At 40.1% G+C, this 19,572-nt stretch overlaps 1 protein-coding gene across 6 annotated transcripts in view; it reads left to right on the top strand.

Moving 5' to 3' along the window:
* APLF (aprataxin and PNKP like factor) overlaps positions 1-19,572 on the top strand; it is a 50,126-nt gene that overhangs the window by 22,225 nt on the left and 8,329 nt on the right. For all 6 annotated transcript variants that reach the window (XM_061626184.1, XM_061626185.1, XM_061626189.1 and 3 more), the window contains 5 exons: positions 4,623-4,702; positions 7,031-7,428; positions 10,236-10,361; positions 13,171-13,217; positions 16,040-16,081. In XM_061626184.1, the coding sequence (XP_061482168.1) occupies positions 4,623-4,702; positions 7,031-7,428; positions 10,236-10,361; positions 13,171-13,217; positions 16,040-16,081 (693 nt within the window). The remainder of the gene's footprint in view (positions 1-4,622; positions 4,703-7,030; positions 7,429-10,235; positions 10,362-13,170; positions 13,218-16,039; positions 16,082-19,572) is intronic.

Raw genomic sequence — 19,572 nt, 5'->3', positions numbered from 1 at the left:
AAGGAATGGATTGGAAGGGGATGGGGAAGGAGGGGCAAAGGAAAGGGGAGGGAAGGGGCAAAAGGGATGTGATGGGAAGGAGGGGATGGGCAGGCTTTATTATTTGCGTAGGTAAAACTGACCATGGGGGAGGAGGGGATTGGAATGGAATGGGGGAGGGGCAAGAGGAAGGGGATAGGAGGGAAGAGGAGGGAGGGCAAGTTTGATCATTTGCATGCTTTTTGAGTTCAGTGGGATTTACTCCCGTGTAGTCATGCTTAGGATAGGTGAAACTGACCTGGGGGAGGGGCAAGGAGGGGAGGAGGAGGGCAGGAAGGGGAGGGAGGAAGGGGAGGGGAGGAGAGGAGATTGGGTGGGTGGGCACTGGGCAGAGGGGAAGCCCCTTTCCTTTCGAAAAGGAAAGCATTGTGAACAGTATCATTCTTTTTCAGCGTTTCCCCCACCTTTTTATTCTACAGCAGGCACATGTAGTCTCCCACCCAAATTTAAACCAAAGCTGTCACTGGACACATCTACACCAGACCTTTGTTCCACTTTAGACAGTCATGGCTTCTCCCAAAGAATCCTAGAAATGTAGTTAGTGAAGGGTGTTGAGAGTTGCTAGGAGAGGCCCTGTTCCCCTCACAGAGCTTCAATCAGAGTGGCTAACTGTTAAACCACTCTGGCCACTGAAGCTCTGTCAGGGGAACAGGAGTCTCCTCTCAGCACCCTTCCCAAACTACTCTTCCCAGGATTCTTGGGGGGAAGCCATGACTGTCTCAAGTGAGATCAAAGTCTGGTGTGGGTGTTGGTTCTTACTGAGCATGCCCGGGTTTATCATTGAGTTCAAGCCAAAATTTCTTAAATTAATTAAAAATCAGCCAGGCATTTTTTTTAACTTTTAAACTGCAGAAGATGAAGATCAGAGTATGGGGCAAGGTGAGTAATAGGATTAGAGGTACTCTGTGAACATGGCTGATTTTTAATTAATTTCAACAGATTATGAGAACTCTGATAGAAAAAAGTTCAAAAGGGGTCTGTTTTTTCTCTCTTTTTACACTTTGAACTCTCGATTCTCTCTGACTGTTTTGTTTATCGCCACTCTTGTGGCTGTATAATTTAGTGTTAATTGGAGTTTAAATAATATTACCTAAAACGTAAAATATTATGTAAAGAAACTTACATATGTTATGTTGGTCACTGTGGAATTGCCCTGAGTGCTTCGCTGTACTACATGAGGAGGGGATTACAAAAGTCCAGTCCCACGGAGCTCTGAAGGCTTTATCGCAGTGTGACAGACCATAGGGGACCACCCCTCAGCCAAATGCTCTTCTGTCTCTCAGACTGGGACATTCCAACCACAAGGTAGCAACCCTCATCAACCCACCAGGATGACAGCCTAATGAGGAACAGCTGGATGGCAATTTGCCTGCAGTTGAGTGTTCATGAAGGGCAGGGAGAGAGAAAAGGAACAGAACCCAGGAGGAAGGGGGAAGGAAGGAGAGAACACAGGGAAGCTGATGAGGAGAGGACCAAGCAGCCAGGAGAAGGAGTATTGGCTCCCTGTGTAGGGAAGAGATGCCCAACAGGAAGATGAGTCCAGCCCTAGCATGGGGCTTACTAAGGAATGAGTAAGTCCCTTGAGGGAGACACTCCGACCAGGGAGAAGGGGCTGGTGGATTCTTGAAGAGCTCTTGGGTTGGAGGGACGAAGGTAAGAATGTATCTGCTCTAGCTACGTGGGGGGGGAAGAGAAGCGAAGTTAGCAGCAGAGTTCATCCATTGGTCTCCTAGCCTCTTCCAGCCTACAGTTATTCTCCTGGGTTATGCAGAAGACCCTGAGGAGAATGGGTCTAACCACTGGGACCACTGGGTCATCTTTCAGGCAGAATCCTCATCAAGAGAAGGCTGAGTTAGAAGTCCAAGAGAAAGAGTTCTGTCCTAGAGAAGCCTAGGGTACATGAAAGAGGGGAGGAGAGCCTACTTGCCTTGATTATATTGTAGTAATTTGCCCAGGGAAAAGTGTCACTGATGGTGCTGTAGAAGAAATTGTTGCAATCAGTGCCTGCTTATCTTGATTGTACTATTATAGCCCGCCCAGTGAGAAGTATCACTGGGGCAGCTGTACTCAACTGTGGTGTGAGTTATCTAATAAAACCTATACTGGCACCACAAACCCTGCTTCAAGATCTTTTGGAGAAGACAGCTTGGGCGGCAGGCCAAGAATCCAGGATCGTCTGACATGCTCTTAAGAATGGAGGTGCAACAGGCAGTAAAGTTTAAATGAAAATTTAAAAATAAACATCTAAACAAATGACTATTCTATGGACCAAATTGTACTAAGCTTCTGATTATGCTACATGCATTGCAGGTTGATTGTTTGGATGATGATTAATTATACCATAAGCAGTTAAAAATCAGAAACGTGCATTTCTAAAATCATTTCTAGGCCAGTAGTTTGGGCTACTTGCACTGCTAAATTAATTGCACTGCTAAATTAAATGCAGGAAGATTATTATACCATACTGACGGAAGTCTTAGAGTTCAGGCTTCTCTTATGAAACCCTGCAAGATGTTGTACCCCCCTCCCTTTCCTTATGATTGATTCAGAAAGCTTTAATAAGGTGGATTAACTGAACACTGTAGCCAAACTGATTGGTGGTATCCCCAGTTGAAGATGGCAGAACCCATGGTCACTTGAGTTGTTTCACGTCAGGGTATTACTCCATTAGCTTCCAAAACCTAAACATTGAAAGAGATTTTATATATAAAATAAGTTTTACAACTTAAAGTTTTACCACTGTAAACAACTTCCAGGTTTAAAGCTCCTTTACTGGGTTTCAGAATAACAGAAATTAAACAATATAAACAGAAATTGTAGGACATTCAATATTTTTTTAAAACTATATATTTTTTAAATAAGGTGTGAGTTTACTATTAAAATGCAACTACTGTACTAGAATGGATATCTGTGTAAATGTCATCCATTAGTTTGTTTCCCTGTTCCCTCCATTTGTTCAGCAACTTTGTTTTCTCATTGATCTAGCAGACCAAAACAAAGAAATGTGTTTATTTTGCTGTACATGTAATCTGATGTCCATACAGATAAATGAGAGCTCTTCTGATATATTGACAATAAAATGGACAGGTAAAAATATGAATAATTCTTTTTCATCTAGCTATAATAATGTTTGTAAGAAATGAATAACAGACTTTATGAAGAAGACAAATGGGAATATTGCCATTGTGGTACAGTATTGAAGTGTGGTTAATTCATGCTAAGTTCTGTTATTTCTGTCATTACCAGCAGATATTACTGAAACTGTATCTGTACTAGCAATTGTTTCATAATGCATGTAGCTGATCAAGGTCGTTGTGGAGTTACAGTCTTCCAGGATGGTATTTATTTGATTTCATGGTAGTATTCCATTTGGTGTCTATTCCAGTACACTTTTAACCGCTGTAATGCCATAAGGAAATAAGTCTCAGCTCATCAATTCTGATAGGCCCAAAATGTGTTAGGTTAAAAAAAGTCTCTTTGGCCACTGAAGAAGCGGCAGATGGCTGTTGGTGTTCAATAGGAGCTGGTCTGCATCCCAAAATACAGAACAAATGAAGATTTATAGCTAGCTGTAATTTAGAACTATCAGAGTATATATGGTATGGCCAGTGACTGATAATCTTGCACCCAAATACAAGCTCATGAATGAACTGCTTTTTTAAAGAGCCAGTTCAGCTCTCAGTGAGACTTATGAATGTTCGGTAGTTTTTCTTATTAAAAAAAGTACAAAGAAGTCCATTGTTAATAGCATCTAGCAGTATTGTTAGGGTCCATATTCATGTTTTATTGTATTTTTTTTTTTTGCAAGTATGCAATAGGACATAGAAAGTAAGCATAAAAATTTGAATATGTTATACAGGCAAACTGGGTATTTAGCAAGAAATGCAGAATAGCAAAATAGCCTTTGGTTCTTGTGGCTACAACTGTCTAATCTTTGCCATTGTTTTAGAAATAAAACATTGAAGGATTATTACATGGCTTAATGGATACTTGCAGTCTGGGATAGAGATTGGTAAGGATAGGACTAAAAATCTTGTAGAAGACATAACACAGATGATACATCTATAGTGGAGAAGAGGTGATACGAAATTTGGCACAATAGAATAGTGACATTCATGAAGTTGCTGGTTGAAGCTAAAAACAATTGAAAATAACTATTTACGAATACTGGCATCACTTTTTACAGCAGCAGCATGTGTGTTTGATACTGTTGACAGGCAAGGAGTGATAGGGTGAATCTGGACCAAGTCTGGATCCACTGACTGGATTTGAAGGGTCTGTTTTTCCTACCCCACATATGAAAGGTAGAGGTGGATGTCCACCCATTACTACAGGTTACTTAAATTATCTTGTCTAATTCTGTGTTGTTCCTATTGAGGTAATTATTCAGTTTGCAGAGATACTCGCATATGAACACAATTGGTTTTAAACAGCAGAACTGTGATATTTTTATTTCAAAATAAATATTTTAGAAATGCACTGTGATTTATTTCTTTTAAAATATATTGCATTGTAAAATCTTATAACTTGGTCAGTTCTTCATCGTTACTAGAAATATTCAGTGTCCTCTGCATTTTTCACAGGAAATAGTGGAGAAATAAAAAAATATCCTGGGAAAAAGCGAAAAATCACTGAGAGTGAGGATGTTGCTCTTGCTACACAGGTAATAGTTTTGTTGTCTGTTTTCTAGTTTGTTTCAAATTACAGTATAATTCTAACAGGCAAGGGAGTAGATTGGAAGGGCATGGTGTGTAGCGGTCTTTTGTGCACAGAGATGCATTATTCCCCTATTTCATGTGCCCTGTCACTGGAGAGCCAGCTGACAAATGTCAGGGCTGAGAGGCCAGTTTTGTGTGTGCTCCAACACTGGCCTTGACTATACCCTGTTACCTTCTTCCACAGAAGTGGAGGGCAGTCATTTTTTTGCCCCTATTCTGATGGTGCCACAGAATAAAGCTGTTTTTTCTTCTGTTAAAGTTAATGACTACCTATCACTTCAGTGGAAAAAAGGCAAGCACTGCAGGGACACCAGATGTGGGCAAAACCTACCCCTCTACTCCTGATACTGGTGACCTCAGTGTGAAGGGCAGGTGGCAGTGCTGCTCACTCAGTTGGTATCGCTGAGAATAGGACCTTACTTCATCCAATACAACCGAATGGCTGCCATTCAATTAAATAGGAAAAGCAGTGTGTTGGTTATACTACTGAGTTCTGCGATCTAACTGTGCAATCATTATCAGTCCCTGTGCTCCGAAAAATCAATCACTCAAAACATAACAGAGTTATATTTATTAAAGGGTAATTGGGCTTGTTCAGGTATATGTGCATAACTCCTAATGAGCTTCAGGCTTGTATCCTCCATCCAATCCTTCTCACTCTTCTCCTTGAGCATGGCAGTTCCCTGCTTCTGGAACTTGTTTGCCATTTCATCCAAATGACCTATGGTTTGTCATGAGCTATGGTTTGCTGCTAGCAAGGATTGAAAGTAAGGAGTCACTGTGCACTGTAGAACCAACAAAAAAATCTATTTGTGTTTCTGTGTATGTACATATATGTGGTTTGGGGGGGGCATTGGGGAACTGCAGAATTCAATTGGCTGGCAAGGTCATGTTAACTTTACTACTGCTGTGTTTTAGCCAAGAGAGATTCTATTAAAGGAATGACATGTTTTCAGTTCTTACTAATCAAAGCTAGTCACAAGAGAGTGTTTTGGGTACTAATCCTTCAACATCTATTATGAAGATATATGCCAAGTGGTAGTATATTTAAATCCCAGTGTTTTTCTTGGCACAGTAGTGAGAATTATTATTGGAAGTATTTACAGAATACTCAGACATTTTGCAGATAGGTGTGTTGAAAGATACTGTGGGGACCGTCTCAGAAGACACAGGTGGAAAGAAAGCTATGCCATCAGTTGCTTAGAATAATTTTCTAAAGTGTGTTGGCCATTCTAATCTGTCAAGCATTGAGACATGCATAATCTCCTTTAATGCTGTTTCAAGCCAATTTCTTCTTTCCCATTTCAGATTCTTAATGCTGGGAAAGCTGCTTTGTTATGAAATCTAAACTATGTTCCATCTTGCAGACCCTTAACAGCTCCTTTTCTTGAAATAAACAGAGGCTTGACCAAAAATTGCCTTCTATTTTAGTGCATTTATAACTTGTGTCTGAAAACCTTTCATCCCACATCACATGACCTTTACCTGTCTTATCCTTATACTTCATTCCTCTCACCTCCTGCCACAATAATTCTCCTCTCTTATCACCGACCATGTGACAACCCTTTCTCAAGCTCTTTGCCTTTATTTTAAAGTAGGGGTGAGGAACTTGTGGCTTTCTATATGTTGGTAGACCATAGCTCCCATCATCCCTGACCACTGGCCACCCTAGGTGGCGGTGGTAGGAGTCCAACAACATTCAGAGAGCCACAGGTTCCTCATCTCTCCTTTAAAGGCTTTCTTTCCTCTCTTTCAGCATTTTTAAAAATTATATCCTTGTTGATTACCTCTGTTCTAACAGCTTTGCTACCCTTAATTGTTCATACACGGTTTGGTTTTTAACATGACTTTGGCCATTCTTCCTTCTTGTCCACGGGGTGGAATTCAGCTCTCTTTCCTCCTCCCCGATCTTCCATCAAATCCCACCTCAAATCCCTTCTTTTAGGCCTGTGGCTTATTTCCTATAGGCCCTACTCCCAGGATAGCAGCCATAATGCCTTCATCCCCCCCCCCCAATAGTGGCCAAGTTTAAATACAAGTAACTAAATAACTGTTTAGGCTCACATTCATTACTTTATACCCTTGACTCTTCAACCCTCTATTGTCTTCCTGTCTCTTTAAATTATAGGCTCCTTGGGGAGAGAGACCTGTCTCGCTTTTGCTCTATAAAGTGTCATGTCCATATATGGATTAATCCATCTGCACTAGGTTCTATTCTTGTACATTGTGGAATAAAATGTGTTTCATGAAGTATTTCACACTAATTTCCCCAGGATGTAACTAGAATATCTGCTGAACCTGTTGTGAGAGAAATGGAAGACAACAAAAGCAAAACAGTACCTCAAAGAGCTGCAAGTCCTGCAGGGCAATGTAACCGTCAGCTTCAGAATGAAGAGTTCAATCCAGATGGACAAGTTTGCCAGCTCACTGAAACAGATACAACTAATAAAAGGGGAGACAAATTGGAGAATCTTAACTCAAAAACTAAGCAATTCCAGCAGGACAAACCATCACAATCTCCTGTTCACCAGGCTGAGATTCAAGAGCTTCCTGTAAGTCAGGCTACTGAAACAGACATTTCTAACTTAGCTGAAAGTCAAGATGTACCTCAAAGTTATAACACAACCGGACGCCAGAGGGCAGCTTGCCTGTATGGGACAAGCTGCTACAGGTAAAATCAAATTATAAATCTTCTAAATGGACAGATTCAAATAACGTGCTGATACATAGCGATGTAGCCTATGGGCAATGGAGACCTTATATTGTCAGCTGTTGGGTGAAAAGCATACTTAATTAAGTTAGAGTTGCAGATGAGAAGTGAATATAGGAAACTTTGTTAACCAGAGGATGTGGTGATCTATTATGGCAGATAAGCAATATGTAATATAGGTGAATAAAAATGTTTCCTCTTGGCAATGCAAAAATAATTTTATGAGGTAGTAATAGTCATGTTGCCTGTACTATGAATAGGGAATTTTTTCTAGACTGATGTTTTTGAGCAGAAGATAAAGTTCAGCTAAATAGTGTGATCCTCAGCTTCTGTACTCAAATCAGTTCTACTGAGTCTACAAGGTAGACCTGTAAATCTGGAAAACGTGCTTTTCGAATAGGATTTATCATTCCTGTGCCAGGATGTGCCATTTGTTTAGGGCTGATGTCTGTAATGAACATATGGCATGCACCAGGGAACTTTCAGGTGTCCTATATATTTTATATACAGTTTAATAATGTTGGGAGATGTATTTTTAAATGGGCAGACACATGTCCAGGAGGGTTATTTATTAATTAATTATATCTCGCCCTTCCTCCCAGCAGGAGCCCAGGGATGCATGCAAACAAAAGCACTAAAAACACTTTAAAACATCATTCTGTAAGAATTTCAGATACAGTCCCTTGATACTTTTATAAATGTTGCATCAGATTCTCGTGGCTATATAGGCAAAATGAGTTATTCAAGAGAATTATATGCAATTGGTTCTGTATAAAAATATTTGTGGGGGAAATGAGTGCACATATCTAAGCAATGAATCCCCCTTAATTTGTTGTAGCTACTTCAACAGTAACAATTGGCTCACTGTCACAGTAGGAACATTGCAGAGATAGCTCATTCATTTGATTACGGCATGTAATCTTTTGTTTAGCAGGTGACACTGTGTTGCACCAAATACATTGACAGTAGCAGTATTTTTGAAAATCAAAAGTGTATCCTGTTGAAAAAACTCATCTGAACTTATAACAAAATATGTAACATCATTAAAAACCGGCCTCCTTACCAGAGGATTAGAAGGCAGTCGATTTAACATTAATTTTTTGAAGAGGGATCCAGAGGAATCTGAGAAATTAAAGAACCGTCAGGCTAACATCTATCCCAGACGAGCATTATAAAAGTTATAATTGTTAAAACATGTGAAAGAACAGTTCTTGCTAAGGAAAAATCAATGTGGTTTCTGCAGAAGTCAGTTCTGTCACACCATCCTTTTAGAATTCTGAGAGTGTCAACAAGGATGGAGATATGGCAATTTGGTAGAAGTTATATACTTTCAAAAAGTCTTCCAGCAGCTACTCCTAAGCAAACCTGGCAATCAAGGATAAAAGAACAGAAAGCTGAGGGTAGGCATAATTGGCAATATTCACAATGGAGGGGAATAAGCAACAGGGATGGATGGGTCTGTCTGTTTTGGTCTGTGTCACTTGTTGTTGTCTTAAACATCTGTGTAAAATTTTGCATTTTAAGTACATTTTTAGATGCATTTTCCTATCAAAATCCACATTTTAAAACTTATTTTGATACCTTTTGAGCCAAGAAAAGCATTACACAATTCAGAAAAGTTTGGAATCTGACTGATAAATATGTTCTGATCTGCACATTAGTCTGGGAGGTGCAAATCAGGTCGGTTTATATTGCAATTTGCAAGGGGGTTCCTCCATTTATTTCAGACCTGTGCTGTTTAATTTGTTCAAAAATGACAATGAGTTGGCAGTAAGCAGAAGGTAACTACCAGAGTTTGTAGAGGACACCAGATTTTTCAGGATGATGAAATATAAAGCAAACAGTGAAGAACTTCAAAAGGATCTCTATAATCTGAGTGACAAAATGAAAAAAAAATGAGAATCGGTGTAATTGGAGGGAGAAACCTGACACTGAATCTGTACTGATGTGCTTTGAATTGGCTGAGACTTCCTAGGGAAAAGATCTTGTGGTCATGATGGAAAGCCCACTGAGAATGTCAACATGGTGTGCAGTGGCTGTGAAAACTGCCAGCTCTGTCTTGAGAGCTGTTTAGGCTCATGCAAGGGGTTCTAGTGGAATTTTTGCGTTTGAATAGCTAACCTTCATGACATTTAGATGCCTTTTGAAAAGCTATGTAGTTTATGGGTGAATATACCAGTAACTGTGAATACACCATATGCTTTTAAGTACATGGAAATGTAATCTTTTAGAATTCTCCAGATAAATACAATTTATTTAATAACACGTGTTGTAGTATTTGGCACAGAACTCCCCCTAAATATCTATGGAACTGTATCCAAATATGCGTGGGCAATAATTAAATGCAAATGTGTCTTTTTCCCTGATTAAATCTGACATTCTGACTTCTGATCTTAGAACTGCTTTCGATATTTTCTCCTTGAGAGTCATGTTACACAGAAATACAGGTTATGAAGATGTGGAGGAAGGAAAGACGGTATAAAAATTTAATAAATACATAAATAAAAATAAACTCTTATTTGAGGCAACCAGAGGAAAGAATTGTTATCTTTCACAGGAATTAAACCTGAGCAAGCCTGTGTGTGTGTGGTGTGATATATGCAAATAACTTAATTCAATTTTACATAAAAACATGGATGCTTAAGGAAGTAGAGAATGTTAGTGTATGCTCTTGATTAATTCTGTTGCATAGCATTTTCCCAGCCTCATGCTTAATAAATTATATCTTTTCAGAATAGTTTATGGTGTATTTTTTTTTAATTTCACAGGAAGAATCCTATACATTTTCAGCAGTTCTCTCACCCTGGTGATAGTGATTATCATGACACGGAACCTGTAACACAAGCTGACAGTGATAACAGACCTGAATGCCCTTATGGAACTGCTTGCTACAGGTTAGAAATATTGCCTAATACAGATTATTTATTTTAATATTTAGAGAGAAGGGGTGGGTTTATATCTCTGGAAGACTATTTTAAAGGGTGATAATTAAATATTTCAAATTTAGCCTGACATTTGCAGGGCATGCTATGGTGATGTGTCAAATGTACCTTACTGTGATTAGCTTAAGAATAACAGGTGAATATCTCAGAACTATGTGGATTTAATTTTTAACCGTGTTTGTGTCTTTATATCTAAACCATTGTTAAAGGCTGGCTGTAAACCAGGATGTGAAGCTATGATTTAAAATGGGTTGACAAACCTCAGATAACAGTTCTGGATGGTCTCTGTAAACCATGCTTTTACTGCATGTTGGAGATTGTAATCAGGGCTGAGCAACAAACCATGGTTAAGCATCATGCCTGCACTATTTGGACCTCCTTTGAACAGGTTATCTGCTCTGTTTCACATGGGATCAGATGGGCAAATAGAAGAGAGAGGCCTTTCTTGCTGATGGTACTAAAACTGTGGAATGCTCTCCCATGGAAATATGCCAGGCTTCCTTTCTGGTTTTAAACAGTTGGAGGATTCTCCAGAGCAGGTTCTGGAGGGGGCGGGAGGGCTAAAGGGGAATGGGGAAATTCCCTCCCTCCCTATCCTACTGATAGATGCCTTCCTTTAGTGAAGTGATATCGTTGGATACCACTCTTAATCTTTTGTAAGCTACTCTGAATGTTATAAAATATAGTACTGAACATTATAATTTATTTATGCAAGTTTAGTAACTGTGTAGATTAGAGCGCAGGTACCGCAATTTTGAAATATGCAAAAATAATGAGTCACTATTTGAATAGTTATATTTTTATTTATAATATTTCTACCTTGCCTTTCTGAGGCTCATGCCCCATTCAAGGTAGCTTACATAAATTAAAATTACAATAAAACATAAATAACATAAAGTGAAAATACAAAAAACAGGAAAAAACAGTTGTCAACTCATATTCTTATCTAAGACAGTGCAGGAAAAACCTGCTGGTATAGAAGGAACTTAGAAAAAGGCAAGGGGATCATTCGAATCTCCAGGAGCAAAGTGTTCCATCACTTTAATACAAACTGTTAGGTTTGACAAGCCCACTTCGATCTTTGAATTTGCTGATTTAATAAATTGCCCTGTTAGACACCACAAATTGCCCTGTTGGGCACAGGGGTGTCTTAATAGGTTCTCTTCTGTGATATGGGCTCCTTTGGGGAGGAAGGGTGGGATATAAATTCTTCTTCTTGGCGATCACTCGTGACCTAAGATTGTCTTCCAAAATATAGTCTTTAACAAAGGATCCGTATGAATCCATATCCACCGCCGATGTACCAGACCATGACTAGGGGGCTTCTGGATTTCACAGTCCTGCCCCCATCGCCATTTGCCAATCGCCATGGGACTTTTGTTATGGAAGATGCCTGTTCGTGAATTTATTTTATGTGGGGAGATCGGTGCACCACGATCAACACATAATCTTGACAGAAAAAGGCTTTGATCCAATGGCATGGGTACCATGACGATTGGAAGTCTTTTATCTGCTGCAGCCTGCATCTGCCTTCACAGCCGTTGTAACATACACATTGTTATCCTCCACCTGTTCTGCCGTTGAGGACTTTCTTGGATTGTTCTTTGTCTGGTTCCTGTCCCTTGACCTTACTGCCATGGGTGACCCTGCTGGGAGTACATGACTCCCGACGGCATCGCTCACAGGGTTCATTGGAACACGCAAGCCCACTCACCACTACAAGGTGACGATCCAGCGAGGGGAGGGATATAAATAATAAGTAATAAATAATATGAAATTAGATTTTGAATATCCTACTGGTGTATGGGGGAGTATACTGAGATGTATACTAGGGTGGAAGGAAGTGCTATTATAAAATGATACCAGAAGGAAGTAGATAATCTAAAATTGCATAAGCATCATGATAATTTCAAGATTCCATTTTTCTTAAAACATCTTTTGTACTAACATACCATTGGAAGGCAGCTTATGTAACTGATCTTTCTCTTCTCCTCCATCACCCCTTCTGCACTGCAACCCCTTGAGCAAGGTTCCTCTACCCAATTTCAGGTGATTCCCCCACACACACACTACCACTGCAGCCCTGTACAGCAGAGCTCACACTCTTCAGAAGCTTCTCCCAAGCCTCTGAAGGGGCTTCGCAAGGGCTGCAGGGAGGAGAGGAGGGGAAGAGAAAGATCAGTAGCATGAGCTGCCTTCAGCTCATTGCAGCCATTTGATACAACCCTATTTTGCAAATGCTAATTACGCAATACCTTGGGGGGAAAACCACAACAAAATCCAATTGTTTCTTGGCTTTCATTTCATTTTCCCTTTTATGCATTTTCAAAATACTCAATGCTATGTACAGTTTACCCTCTTAATGTTTCTTTTCATTTTTGATAGATGTACACGTTGTTGAACAATGTAAAAGTATGGAAGAAGAGCAAACAAAACTTAAACCAATAGCTCAAATTGAAATCTTATTTCCCTGGAAGTGAGAAAACAAACCTCCAATTTGACTGAGCCTGTTGTCTTCCCTTTTAAACAAAAATGAAAAACATTTATTTTGCCTATTTTTTTAATTTTCCTGAAAGGCTCAGTTAAACAACTTGAAGATACGGTACACAAAATAATTGATGTCTCCTCTCCCTTCAATATAGCCCCCTGGAGCATTATGATTAGAGCTTTTAGTGTTCAGAAAATATTATGAATGTTCCAAAGACTATAAGACGGGAAGTTCAGCTTTCATCTCTTCTCCCCCCGCCCCTTCCCTTTTCAGGAAAAATCCACAGCACAAGCTGGAATACAAACACACAGCCCCCCCAGGTAAAGTGCTTTTGTTCCATCATATAGGAAATACAGATTCCTATATCTGTTAATACAGTGTGGTGTGGGAGTCATAGTGGTGGAGGGCCAGACAGTGGGTCCAGGTAGTGCTTTGGCAGTTTTAGCGTATATTACATAAGGCTCCTTTACTCCCTTGTAAATGCATTTATCTATTTATAAAAAATATTTATATACCACTATTTTGTTAAAAAGGTCAAAGCGGTTTACAACATGTTTAAAACAATAACCACAGAATATTTTTTTTTAAACCATTAAAAATACAATAAAAACAAAGGTCAGTTGTGAAAAAAGCATCTTCTTTATTGCCTTCATAAGCCTGGCAAAACAAAGGTTTTCATCACGCACTTAAAAGTTAAAACAGAAGGCACTTGCTGAATCTCTGTTGGTGGAGCATTCCAGACAACTGGGCCAATGACACCGAAGGCTCGATTTTGTGTCGATGTCAAATGAGCCTTGCCATCTCGGGGGACAACCAGAGCCGCTCCTGCAAATCTTAGCGATCAAGCTGAGAAATAAGGGTTCAGGCAGTCCCTAAGATACCCTGGACCTAAATTGTTTAGAGCTTTGTAAATTAATACAAGGACCTGCAGATGGGCAGCCAGTGCAGATGTTTTAAAAGTGGTGTCGCATATTGTCGGCCATATGCTCCCATCAGCAATCTGGCTGCTGCATTTTGCACCAGCTGGAGCTTCTGAACCAGGGCCAAGGGCAGCGCCACATAGAGCGCATTGCAGTAATCTATCCTTAAGGTTACCAATGCACATACCACAAAGGTCAGTCTATCCCTGTACAGGAATGGCCATAGCTGATGAACCAAACAAAGCTGGTAAAAGGCACTCCTAGCCACAGAGGATACTTGGGCCTGTAGTGACAAAGATGAATCCATGACTACCTCAAGGCTATGGGCCTGGTCCTTCAAAGGGAGTGCAACCCCATCCAGAACAGGTAACCTGCCTGTCTCCCAGACATGGAAACCACCTACCCAAACAGCCTCCATCTTCCAAGAATTTAAGCACAGTTTATTAGCCCTCATCCAGTCCACTATAGCATTCAGGCACCAATCCAGAGTGTTCACAGCCTCTCCTGATTCAGATGTTATGGAGAAATAGCGCTGTGTGTCATCGGCATATTGCTGACACGTTGCTCCAAAACTCCTAATGACCATTCCCAACAGCTTCATATAGATGTTGAATAGCATTGGGGAGAGAATTGTACCCTATGGAACCCCATAGCACAAATGCCAGGGGGCCGTGGGACACTCACCCAGTGTTAGTCTCTGGGTGCGACCTTGAAGGTAAGAGCAGAACCACCATAATATGGTGCCTCCAACACCCATCCCACTGAGTCAGTCCAGGAGGATATCATGGTCAATGGATTGTAGGATTGCAGTCTTAAAGTGTGATCCAATATACATTTACAATATACAATATACAAGATCAGCCACTCAGGACCTTCTCTCAGTCCCACCAACTAAAACAGCTAGGTTGGTGGGGACTAGAGAGAGGGCATTTTCAGTGGTGGCCCCCACTCTCTGGAACTCCCTCCCATACGATCTTCGGCATGCCCCTTCCCTGAACATATTCCGCAAAGCCTTGAAGACCTGGCTCTTCAGACAGGCCTTTGGGACTTCCGGGGAGGGTTAATTTTTTAGGACAAATTGCCTATTACTCTGAACTGTTACTATTTTACTGTCATGTTGTATTTTATTTGTATTTTATTGTGATGCATTATTGCAATTGAATTGTACGTCGCCTAGAGTGGCCATCGGCCAGATAGGCGACACACAAATTAAATTATTATTATTATTATTATTATTAAGTCCAACGAAGAAGAAGGGTGCTTCCTAGGAAGTGTGTTCAGTTTGCAGTCTTAGACCTTCTCCCTCCCTCAGGATTTATGGCAAACTGCTTTTGAAACTGAGGGTAATTTCAAAGTCAGCTGATGATAAGGCATGTATGGAACATATTTGTTGTTCAAAGAAAAAATAATAAATTCCATAGGGCTATTCCAAGCACTTTGTGTTAATCTAAATAATGATTCCCTTCTGTGAATGGAAGAGAGTTCACATTCACAGTATGGGGCTTTTGTGCCTCCCCCCTTTCCTCTGCAGCCCCTATACCTCTCAAAATTCTGCTCATGGGCATTGGAGGGCCCTTGGGAATGGTGTGGGACATGTTGCAGAGGGCTACAAATGGAGATGGGAGTTGGTGGAAACCTCCCCTCCTTGCATGAACGGAAGAGCAAAGTAGGATTCAAGAAATGTTTCCAGTAATCTTGGGGCCAAAATACACTTGATGCAAAATGTGTCATTTGCAGGTAGCACTCCCTTGGTTTTAAAAATGTTTAATAGTAGGTGTACCCCCCCCCATTTTCATTGGGACCTGCAGTATATTGGGAGGAGAGGTTTAACCTTTCTTTTCCCAGCTGTGATTCCGATGAAAATCATTCCCAGTACCCCCACACACTGCCATTAGCTTTAGGAAGAAAGCTCCCATTGGTGTCAAAGGAAGTTTTCTGCATAAGATTAATAACAGCTAGGGGAGATTTTTATTGGGATTACAGCTGGGGAGAGAAGGGTTAAGCATCTCCTGCCCATGCACCGTGATCCCAATGACAATTACCCCGTGCCTACTATTAAATTGTTTGTGCTTCCAAGCAGGTCATGTGTAGTTTGGACCTCCGATGCTATTAAAATATGGAACTGTACATGAAATCGAAAATGTCTCTTCCCCAATTTTAATAACATTTCCTATTCTGTAGTTGCCTTGGTAATCTATTGGTTTCTATTCTTCTTTCTTCAGAATCGGAGAGAAGGCAGACAAGACCGAAGACCATTAAAAAAGGTTAGGATACTATGCATTTCCAAATGGAACAAGGAGAATAGCTTTGAGTAATTTCTTTATAATATACTTAAACAAGCCTCTTGTAGAGGCAAGCCCTGCATTTCCCTTTGAAGTAAGAGCAAATGTATGTATTTATTGAGTATTTTTATGACCTTTCTTCGATCATGGATCTCAAGATGGTATATGTTGTGTTTCCAGGTGGTCTCTCATCCAGCCACTAACCTGACCCAGACCTCATTCAGCTGTCTTTGGCTGAGTCTCTGGAAAAGTTAAAACTGTCAAAGACCTGGGGTCCAACCCGCTAACCCCAGGGTAATTGTCCCCAGCCAGGCACTCCCTGTGTTCCCCTTACCAAGGCTGAGTTAAACCTAACACCAACCGTGTAAGGTAGGTAGACTGCCACCACCCCTTAACCTGGTTTCCCACTCTGAGTCAAGGGGAACTTGGAGCACCAATAGCAGAGATTCTCAAGAGCAAGAGCCAAACATTCCACTCATTGCTCTGGGGCCTCCAGCCAAATCCAATCCAGTAGTCAATAGCTTTGTGATCAAGATACGTGTTTCAGAGCCACAACCCCAAGTAATGCACGCCAATAAATATGAGGTGGTTTATTAGTTAAAATATAAGTGCATATAAAAAGAGCAGCATACAATTTCCTCTAAGCCGAACGCTCTTGAACAGAGCTAGGCATAGTCAACATCCATACAAAAATACAGAAGTTCTATACAGACATAATATAACTCACCTTTCCTATGCTAAATACAAACAGGAAAGTATAAGAGCCAGTTCCCCTGGCTCCTTATACCACTAGACATCACACAGGTAAGTCAAGATGGAATGGGACAACTAGCTGAGGGATAGCCCCTCTTTTCTGGGAATTTGCCCAGCAACAGCAAGAGGGCCAATTAGGCCATCATGACACCTCTTGATGATGGAATAGTCAGAAAGATCACTGCAAGGGCAAGCCTGCTAATTTACGGCTACTCAGGCCTCCCGATCTTGGTACCAGGCAATAAAGATAAGCTTCATCTGCTTACCTTTTAGACCAACAAGCTGCAGCTGGATGTTATGAGACGCCCTAATTTTTCCTAGCTTAAAGCATCCCAGAAACCTATGCAAAATATTCCTTACGATTCCTTCAGGCTGAGCCATTTTATTTTGGCCAAGCTTGCTGTTCTTGACAAAAGCCATAATCTTTTCTGTAGTCATAACATTCAAAGGTCTAATCTTACTTTGATTATTAGAACAAGCTTGGCTTAGCAGTGCTTTTTAAAGGAACGATGGGTCCTTGTTGAATCCACAGAAAAATGTGGATCCAGATTTAGTCATACTTTGGACTCATTGAAATAGTCATTACTAACTTTAGTTCCATTAAATTAAATGTCATATAATTCAATGGGTCCACTGTAACCATGACTAAGTCTAGATCCAACCTAATGTTTTTTTAGGTAGATTAAGTAGAATATATTGCCATATACCCAAACTAGTAGCATGTTGTGGAGTATCGTACAGCTAATGTACATGGTTTGCATAAAGGTCCATGTGTATACAGACACACATGCAAAAACATCATGTCACATGATGTACAGCTGCTCTTCCCCCCCTCCCCCGAGAATGTACAAGCTGGATGATTGTATGAACCTAGTCCTAGGAGTTTAATAGTCTAGTGTGGTAGGCAAAGCAAATTGAAGTAACTTTTATCTGATCCAGTGTTCTGAATTTTTAGTTTTCAGCATAACGTTGATAACCATACATTGTGGTTGGTCCATACAAAAATTTGTTGTTCCTACTCAATACTACAAAAGTCAGTGGACATACATAAATATTCAGGCTTTCAACTTATATTCTGTATCCTTCATATACATAAATATATATGAAGTAACATTAGGAACTAAATTATACATATCGCACAGAATGTGTTGTATAACCTAGAGGTTTCCTATCATATTTTCATTAGTTGTTATAATACACATTTTCCAGAAGAATTTGTCTATTTTGTATTCTTTCAGTAGCTGGGTCATTTTAATACAGAACAGACAATATAGATACTTCCCTGTTGCTGAACTTTTAAGAGGTACAGATCATGAGTGGATCCATGGGCGAACTACAAGGTGTCAGATGCGTCAATTTAATTGTCCCAGATAAATTGGTGTAAAATGTTATTGAAGCTAATAAAGTTAAAATCTAAATAACAGCAAACCTTGCTTACAAATCAGAATGGTTTCTGATCATGGAAGTTGCGAGCCTTCCAGAATTTTTTTTGTAGTTGTAGCTCCATTAATTTTAGAGGGAGAGTTCATGTGGTTATTCAGCCCCCGCCCTTGAAATCATTGGGACAAATACTTAACCTGTTGGTTAGCATCCTAGCTTTATATGGTTGTTTGTGCCTCAATGAGACCATCTTGGCTGTAAGACCCTCTCCCTGCTTGGTGGCCTCTTTCCACCTGGCCTGGAAGGGTGGGGCCTTGACTGACTGCAGCTGTTAAAGGTATCACTACCTGAAGATGCCAGAGACCACCTTGACTGTGGGGTGTTGTTTAGAGGCTTCTGCTTGGGTACAAGTAATTCCTGATGGTCGGTCTTTTGTTTTGCTGTTATTGGGATTATGCTTCTGTATTTTATTGTTGGATTTTATTAGGAATGATAAGGATGTATCAATTTCTTGTATGTTTTTTATGATGTTTTTGTTAACTTATTGACCATTTGAATTTATTTCTTACAGTGAGTTGTGTAACTTTTTCCCCTTCATGTTGTGAGCTGCCTTGTGCATAAATTGTTATGGAAAGGTGGCATACAAATAAACAGTGATGATGATGATGAATGTAATCCTGAAGAAATGCCCAGAGCACTTAGGCTTTAAGAAAGTCAATAGAAAGTGGACACTGATCCTCCAGTCACACCATGTTATTGATTGCTAGTCCTTGCCAGCTAGGGAGTTACTGACAAGATGGAGAATTAGAGGCATAATGGAGCATGAAGGTGAAGTGGTGTTGATCTGGCAATCCCTTTGTATTGGTTCCTGTGACTGCTGTCAAGAGTCAAAACTTGTTAAAGGTCAGCATAGATGCATTTAATACATTTCTGCTGATTTGTGTGGTCTTTATCTTGCAGCTATGTATAGCTTCGTTTACATACCAAATTGATCACACAGAGCCTCCTGCTGATACCATCTCACCAGAAAGTCCATGCTGTGTAGGAATCAGATTTTTAGTGTGGCAGCATCTACCTTTTGGAACTCCTTCCAGTGTATATTACTGTCTTTTTGGCACCTGTTGAAGACCTTCCTCTAATTTATCTTTTTCTTTATCTGTATTGGCCTAGAAGTTTATTTATATATGTTTTTATTGTTGATTATTTTAAATCACATCAGGATGTTTTGTGGGAAGTAATGAATAAATTAAGTAAATAAGTGACCACCGAAGAAGTAAGAACACTAGCTAGAAAACATTTGGTTCATCAGTCCTTGAAGTGATTGCTCTAATTGTTAGGAG

This window comes from Rhineura floridana, chromosome 4 (genome assembly GCF_030035675.1).
Source record: "Rhineura floridana isolate rRhiFlo1 chromosome 4, rRhiFlo1.hap2, whole genome shotgun sequence".
NCBI classification, from domain to species: Eukaryota; Metazoa; Chordata; class Lepidosauria; order Squamata; family Rhineuridae; genus Rhineura; species Rhineura floridana.
The sequence above is the reverse complement of the archived record's forward strand: the minus strand, read 5'-3'. Positions and strand labels throughout refer to the sequence as shown.